Source organism: Plodia interpunctella, chromosome 13 (assembly GCF_027563975.2).
Source record: "Plodia interpunctella isolate USDA-ARS_2022_Savannah chromosome 13, ilPloInte3.2, whole genome shotgun sequence".
Taxonomy (NCBI): Eukaryota; Metazoa; Arthropoda; class Insecta; order Lepidoptera; family Pyralidae; genus Plodia; species Plodia interpunctella.
Window position 1 is genome coordinate 8,213,835 of NC_071306.1, and position 8,917 is coordinate 8,222,751.

General features: G+C 39.4%; 1 protein-coding gene across 1 annotated transcript; it reads right to left on the reverse strand.

The window, feature by feature from the left end:
- Positions 1 to 131: 131 nt before the first annotated feature.
- Gug (Grunge) lies at positions 132 to 8,430 on the reverse strand. Its single transcript, XM_053753163.2, has one exon. The coding sequence runs from the start codon at positions 8,032 to 8,034 to the stop codon at positions 2,536 to 2,538; it is 5,499 nt and encodes a 1,832-aa protein (XP_053609138.1). The 5' UTR covers positions 8,035 to 8,430; the 3' UTR covers positions 132 to 2,535.
- Positions 8,431 to 8,917: the final 487 nt, after the last annotated feature.

Genomic DNA, 8,917 nt, shown 5'->3' on the forward strand with positions numbered 1-8,917 from the left:
GTACGGGTCCCAAGTCTCATAGGTAATAATATTCTATGATATTCTTCGCAATCAAACATTTTCAACAATGTGAAATTTATAAATTCTAACAAGGTCATTCGATATGGAAGACTCGAACTAAAACGCAAACAGAATTTTTTCACATATATTATTCAAAAAAATTTACACAAAAGCACTAAGACATCCATTTAACCTTATTATCTAAATAAATGAAGTTATAAACCGACACGCAATCTCTTAATTAAGATATAATTTGTCTCTAAAAATAATACTCATTTTCTCTTTTAAATATCGAAATGAAAACTATGGCTCGTGCCCAACATAACATCTACGAAGCGACATAGAAATTTAAATCAGAATCTATAATATCTAAAAATTTAAACTTTTGCAATTCTAATGCGATTGGGTTTGTTACAAATAGATTTTATACTACTTTACAGTGCAATAGAATTATAGAAATGTGTACATTGGGCGCAAAATTACAACTTACACATTTACTTATTACAAGAATTTTCTTTAACCATTCATTATTTACTGAATAACTTAACTTCAATGTGCTTAATGCGCGAAATTAACAATTTCGAACATGTTTGCGTGACTAAAATCTATTTATCTGTGCTATATAATATACCATATGTACTGTACAACGATCATTCAGACCGAAAGAAATATTGAATTTAACATTCCCTACAATAATGTGATATTCAACTATACCATTTAACATAGTACACAGTATACTACTATTTTGAATTTCTCACACCTGTCAAAAATTTCATGTTATATCAAAAAGTTTAAACATTACATACTTGAAAATGTAGCTGAAAATAGCAGCATTTCCAAGTAATATTGCGAGTTATTTACAAACATCATGTTTTGTACAACTCACTATTAAATATTTATTTATGAAGTAAACGATTTTCCTGTTACCACATAATTAACCTACTCAGAATATAACTGTGGAGTAAAATTAAATTTTTATAAAATATTCTTAAGGAAAATATGTTTTATGGATTAATATATGTATTCGTTTTGCAATTTAATATACAGCTGAAAATACGAGATGTAAAATATACGAACCACGTAAAGAAATATAATGAACAGTAGAGCTCGCAGGGCTATAATTCTTCAGTTTATTACAAAAACGCTAATATGAGCTATTGTTAGCAGTCATAACATTGAGTGGTCACTGGTAATAAAGTTAAAAATAAATGTGTAACACCATCTGCAGACATAACTCATATTTACTAGCACAATCTCAACATTATGATAATATTATTGCATGCTAACTGTTGCTCATGGCTTCATTTGAATAGGTATTTCGGGAAAGCCGTTTTTATATGTCAGGTAGTGTAATCTACCTGCCTGTCAAGTTTTAGCATTCACGTCCATTTTGGAAATCGTGATGAGTATCTAGCGAGTACAGATTAGACAAATTATTGCATATAGCCAGACAATGTTGTCAGACTACTTAATAACAAAACATTTAATGATATGTGGTGTGGTATTAAAAATAATGAATTACCTGCCAGAACATTTTCTTTTAATATTACTTAATGAGAGCTAGATAAATACTATTTGAAACAATAAATTATATTAAAACAGTAAATAATTTAAGAGAAACAGTTGTCTCTATTATAATCTTAGAATTACAGAGTAAGAAAGTCACTAGAGAACATCAATTCAAAGGCAAGTTTGATGAGAAAGGCAAGTCATTACCTATCACTTTAAATATTTACCATATTTTTTAAGTATTATGTCATGAACATAAAATCAATGTATTTTACAACAATATTATTTGCTTTCTTGTGGCTCACACAAATGATACAAGCACCTTTAGTTATACAAGATAAGGTAATTTGACTGAAAAGGATATAGTGTAAAAATAGTAACTTTCTACAAAATTTGAAGCAAAAAAAAACATTTTTTATTATACTTAGGCAGTTATACTATGATGATAAAGTTTGTATATAAAGTAGACGATTTATAATATTAAACCATTGCCAAGTTAACAACCTGGTAAAAAAAACATGTAAGATTTGAATACTGTAAGCAGTGTAACAACATTCTCAGCCATAACAAATTGTTTTCTAACAGTCAAATAACCTATTCTTGTTATGAATTACATGAATAATTTAAAGTAAACACATGTAGGTATTATATTCAAATGTGTGACTGTTTCCTCATATTCAAAAATTTTAATTATGACTAGTAGTTAAAAAATAAAATTTGAGCATGGAAAATAAGCGTACAAGACCATGCAACTATAAAATCATTATAAAATTATATAAATATAAATTACAAATGTAAGTCACACATACTTATGAAATATATTTTCATGTCCTCAATACTCTAGAAGTGAACACTTCTTATAAATTATATTACAGGTGCACTACACAATTTTGACTGACGTCACAGGCAGTGCACTGCATATGAACACCAATTTGGTGTTATGGTCACGTCGTATCCACAACCATATCACTGTTACTCCACTACAATGACGACAGAGTCCTGCGGGGGCCGCTAGGGGGCGGGACACTACGGACGCGACGCGCGCGCCGCTTCTTCCAGAGCGCGCACTTTGAGCTCGCGCTCGCGCTGCTGGCGCAGGAAGTCCTCATGGTGCGCCGGGTGCAGGAATCCACGTTCCCGTTCCAGAAGCAACTGTCGCTGCAACTGTTCGTGCGCGGCCGCCTGCTGCGCCAGCTGCTCCGCGTAAGGTCGCCCCAGAAGGTCCGGGTGCGGCAGCGGCCGGTACGGCGCCCCCGCACCCAAGCTGAGTCCCAACGCTTCTTGCTGCGCCTGCGCCGCCGCCTGCTGCCCGGGGTGCAAGTGCAAATGGGTATGGGAATGCGCGTGAGTGTGCGCATGTGTATGAGCATGGTATTCAGGGTTGATCCCTGCCATTTGGAGACGTACCATCGGATCCGCGGCGAGGGCTAGTCTCTCAGCGGCTTCGAGTTGTGCGGCCGCCACACCTGGGTGGGGGTGGTGCGGGTGGTGCCCTGGCGCGGCGGATACTGGCACCGAGGGGGGTGCACCCGTAGCGGCTGCTGGTGGGATCCCCAGACGTTCCAGCCGCTCGCGTTCCAGTTGCGACAGGGCCGCGGGACCGTGTCCCGGCGGATATAAACCGAATTGAACAGGTATCGCGCCTTGTGGCGGCGGAGGAGGCATTCCGTATCTCCTGTGCATCTCAAGCCAGTGCGGGTCGAGAGCGCGAGGACCGACATTATTCTTCAACAGTTCCTCTTTCAATCTGTCATTCAACTCCCTCTCTCGAAGTTCTCTAATTTCTCTATCTCGTTTTTCTCTTTCGAGATGTTCTAGTTCAAGCCGCTCGCGTGCACCTGCCGCTCCATACATAGACGATAGTTGGTATTGCAACATAGGATCCATGCAGTGACGCGGTAGGTTTCCAGGACTGAATCCGGCATGCGGGCGTGCGTACTCAGATAATTGCCGCAATGCCGGGGTGTCAGGATAACCAGGCGGTCTAGGAAACCTGTCGTATGGTGACGTTATCGTTTCTATCGCACCTCTAGACGGCGGTTTCGTATCAGGCTTCTCAGGCGTTGCTATCTTACGATGTGCCTGTTGAGCTATTTTTTCTCTTTCCTCTCTATCACGTTCTGCTTGTTTCCTCAAACGCTCCTCACGTTTACGCGCCAGCTTCGATTCCGGCACCGGTTTGAAAATGAGATCAGTTCGCGTGCACGAATTATAATCACCACGATTCCAATGCCTCAAGAATATAGCAGATTGTGATCTGTGACATTCAGTATCTTCGATTTTGGGCTCAGGGCTAGGTCCATGAGGTATATGAGCAGGACTAGGAATTTCTTCCTCCTCTGGTTGAGATTGTGTTTCGAGCTTAAGTTCAGGAGTTTCGTCAGACAATGGTCTTGGAGGACCTCGTAAATGAGGGTGACCATGGGGCAATTGATGAGGAGATCCAGATCTATGAGCCTGTAGACCTGCGGCAGCCTGGGCGTGTAAACGTAAACTCTCAATAGAACTGGGACCAGGGCCTGGAGGTAATCCAAGTCCCATTGGATGACCCATAGATGGCGGTTGAATCATAAGGTGATTTGGATTGCCCGGAAGCATCTTGGGATGATGTCGTAATAACATAGAATCAGCTGGAGACAGCCGTTCTGGATGGTGAGCCAAGTGATGAGAATGATGATGTGTATGATTATTTGTTACATTAACACTTGATGAAGAACTGGTTGTTTGGGAAACACTGGCGGACAAATGATGGGGAGAACTGGAATGGGAGCTGCTTTTCTGTTGTGTATTAATTTTATGCTGTATAGATTGGGATGAACTACTGGATGTTGAATGAGATATAGAAAGGGTGTGATTGGTTCCACCTCCAACATGACTGGGCTGTTTCTCTGTGCTTGTATGCACTGCACTATGATGGCTTGTAGAATGATGATGAGTCATAGTAGTCTCATGCAACTGGTGTCTTTCTGTTGCATTTGGGTTTCTCGGATCGTCGCTACTCTCTGATATTTCTCTTAAAGATCTTGTGGTCACTGATGAACTAGTGCTGTGATGCGAACTAAGCATTGTTGTAGATTCAATAGTAGATGGTTTCACTGGATCATGCCTGCCTGGCGTGCTCGATCCCGGATGCATGGGTGGGATTGGATGCGGCTGTGGTAAAGGTCCATATGGGTATGGATAAGGCATTGAATAACCAGGATGAGGGTGTGGGTAATAAGGATGCATCGCATGTGCGGCAGCAGCTGCAGACAGCTGGAAGATTGAGGGATGTAACAAAGGATGATGTGGGTGATGAAGAGGTGATGCAAAGGGATGATGTGGATGTCCAGGTTGTTGTCCAGAGTGCATAACTGGACCCGGAATAGTTGCAGGTATTGTAAGTGGAGTTGGGTTCATTAAATTGAGAGCTGAATGTGATACAGGGGTATTAGGTTGCACAGGGGACGCAGATATTTGCCGTGGCTGTGACGGACTGGTCAAATGTCTCGAAAAAGGAGATGTTGTGGCTGAAGGATGAGGATGTCCTGGGGTTCCATTATGACTTGGTTGACTCTTTATTGGAGTTGGAGTGTGTGGACTCTTCACTGGTGGCGCAGTACTCGCCGAGTCTGATCCACTTCCTTGACTAGTAGTTGCAGGAGGAATGTGAGGCTGATGCATAAAATCAGGCTCCTTCTTTATGCTCTCTATTCTAGGGCCAAGGAACGCACTAGGCATATTTGTACTTTCATTAGCTGGTTGACTTGATGGTCTGCTGTTGTTTTCAACACTCGATATAGACTCTCTATCTCTTTCTGTACTTAAATGTTGTGCTATGGCACTTCCAATTGGGTAACCAGGCACTTTAACTTCTTTCAATGACTGCAATGGGTCTGAACCCTGTGTGGATAGATTAGCTGGCATACTATCAGGCACTTCTTGCTTGATCTTCAAATCCTGAGGCATAGATGGGTCATTTGGATTTGATGGTGGTGGTATCAAATTACTACCTGGAAGGCCATGAGTTGGGGGTATTTGTTGAATCAAAGGTGGCAGTGATCCTGGTTTGTCTAGACTAGGATGTCCTGGATGTCCATATAGTGAAGTAGGCATGAACCCATAGGGCCCAACATTGGAACCACTTCCCACAGATATTAAAGGACCAGGGGGAAGCAAACCGGCAATGGTTGGTTGACTAAGAGGAGGAGGCATACTCTGACCAGACACTGGGGTTGAAGAAGCTTCAGTCGACCTGACTCCAAGATTTTCAGGTCTAATAGGAGGTTGGAAAAGAGGTTGTCTCAAACTATTATTATGAGAGTCTAATTTTGGCATTGGGTGAGTCTTCAAGTCAGTTGGCTGTTTATCATCAGCATCAGATTCCTTGTTTTCCTGAGAATTAGCTGGGGATATTGGTTCTGTATTGGTTGTTGTTGGATGTTCCATGGGAGGTGGTGATGATCCCCTTGTATTAGTAGGTGATGGACTGATCCTTTGCAATGTGTCTAATCTAGGTGCATTCGGAGAATCCACTTTACTAGCTGTTGATATTGTGGCTGTAAATATTTCTGGTGTATTCTGATTTTTCATCTCACTAGTTTCATCTCTTGGTTCTAATTTAATAACTGTTTTCAATGGGTTTATATGAGGATTGTGTTTATTAGGATCATTTGCATAATTAATACTAGGAGGGTACGGAAATGAGGGTAGCCCTGCTGAGAAGTCTTTAGAACTTCTAATGATCGGATTATCTTTTGACGAAATATTCATAGGATTGAATATATTGCCAGGCATTCCACCTTCAATTTTTATGCTGTGGTTCAATTTGGGATTGTAGATATGACTATCTTTGACAAAGAAATTAGTATTTTCTAAATTAAGAGGCTTATTAGGTTGGTTTAATGAATGTCCTGGACGATTATGAGCAAGTGGATCTTTCTGGAAGTCATCTTTGTGTAAGTTAAGTGATTGGTCCTCTGGATCTACTTCTTCTTTGATTTTAATTTTTTCCATTGGTTCTGTAGACATTGGAGTAACTTTAGGTATAATAAGTTCAGTTTTTGGAAATATTGCATTTGGAATTGTTAGTGGTCTAGGCTCCACATTATCAATACTTTTTGGTGCACTTGCATCAACTTTAAAATCTAAAACATTTCTGTCATCCTTTTCTGGTACAACCTTAAATGATGGTTGTAAACATTCCTTTTCAGTTTTAACTATTGGTTCAGGATTAGGTTCCACCTTTATTGGAATTTCCATAGGTTTTGGAGTTGGTTTTTCTGATTCTGGTTCCTTAGATTGGTCTGCATTTTCTTTATCAGTCTTATTGAAACTAAAGTCACACACTTCAGCCTCAGGTTCAACATTTTCATCCATTGCTGAGAAGCTGTCATTTGTAAGACTGCCTGATGGGCTTTCAGGTGGATTTTCATCAGCCTTTTTCTTCTTCATTTGTACATCACCATCCATTATTCCTTCTATTTTAGAATCATCTGGAAGACGCTTCTTAACTTTAGAAACATCTACTTTTCCATTTGTCACTGCAACCTTTTTCTTTGCATCTTTGCTGATTGGTGATGATAAAACCTTATCTGTAACATTGTTGTTTGTACTTTGTGTATTTGGTTTGTTGCTAGGTTTTGTTTTAGATTTTGTATCATTATCACTTTCATCTTGTCCTTTCTTTCCATTTGGAGTAGTTTGTTCTTTAGACTTATTCCTAGTTCTCATTCTACTCGGTGAATCTTCAGGATTGTCCATTCTGCCATTATCTGCTTTAGCCAAATCACCAGCATCTCTAGAATCACTGTCTTCTTCAGAATTCTCATCCTCTGTAACAGAGCTCATTTCCCCAGCCTCTTTAGGATTGGGTGATGGCCTAGAACCATTTGTATCGGGAACAGTGGGTGTTGCTTCAGGTGTTTGTTCTTTAGGTGTACCAGCACGAGAGTTCCTAGTGTTACGAACTCGTCTTAATGAAGCTTGTCTCCTTCTTCTGTGAGGCCTATTACTACTAGCACCTGGTGTCTTTTTCCACAAATAATAAAACTCTACTAATTCTGCAGTGTCTTTATGAGGTAATAGATCCTTTTTAATTTTGAAAAAGTTCTTACCGAATTGACGGATGCCTTTCACAAATCTTTTAGTTTCTTCTTCGGACCACTTCTTTTCAATTCCTTTTGGAACTGGACACTTCACTAGAGCTTGCAAAGCACGTCCAGGATCATAACCAGAGTCATGTAAAACGTCTAATGCATTTATAGTAGTATCATCGCGACTGGCGGCCACGCAGCCATCGTCAGGGGAGCCTCCGTCGCACATACCAGCAAATGCAGCCATAGAACGAGCAGCTCTTAAGTACATAACAAGATCTCGGTCAGTCGCCTGCGCGGGCAGCCACCGGAGTTCTTCGCCTCCTGGACACGGTTCGTCAGGGCCGAGCGGGCCATTCACACGCATATCAGGGAGGCATGCATATATATCCTTATCTTTCACGGGTTGGTTCGGTGTCCCCACTTGAACCTCCCCTTGATTCTGGGCCATGTTTCGTTTATAATGGTCTATTTACATTGACCACTTACGGATTTTTCCCATTTCACTAAGTATCGTTTCTTGACATGTTATTTACATACAGCTTTAAGCACGAACAGTTAAATATCCATTTTAAACGTATCACCGATAGTTCTTGGGCCAATAAGTATGCCAATACACATAATAATTACTTTTAATGGCCTCCATTACACTGAGCATTGTACTTCATTTTATGATATTGTTAAGAAAACACTGTATTTAAATAATGAACTCACTTAATTGTATGATAAAAACAAGTATTTTTAGTCAATAATTAAGCATATTTTACTAATTTAACAATAAATGCTATCAACATGCTACCCTTTTGTTTAGCTTCGCCTTTCTTTGATCACACCATAGACAACATCATTTCTATAAAATGGCTGCCACGATAGAATATTTTTTCTTTACTTTTCTTTTCACGCAGATTTTGCAAAATAAATAGTAACATCCAACAACCCAACCTATATTGTTGTTGCTGGTGTTGATTTGATGTATGCCATGTAATAGTTTGAGAAGATGAATATATGATACCTACTTGACAAAATTCAGCATGATATTGTTAGCAATTATTTGTAACAAAATTTGAAAAAAGGTATTTGCTAATGAATGTTGTTGCTGAAAATTGTTCATAACGTGAAATCAGACTATTATTATGTTTATTATGTGTGCGTAAAATGTAAAATACAATAGACTTCGTGATAGAACATAGATTTAGAAAGGGGGGGGCGTATATAGCTTAATGCTTAGTTTTATCATAGACATTCAATATTTATACTTAAAAGATAAATTAAATTATCATTATAACAAGATAAAAATATATTATGACGTTTTCACCTTTATTTTAGGTTCTTAC

Excerpts from the sequence above, each read along its gene's own strand:
- Gug (XM_053753163.2), bottom strand. The coding sequence starts at position 8,034 with ATGGCCCAGAATCAAGGGGAGGTTCAAGTGGGGACACCGAACCAACCC.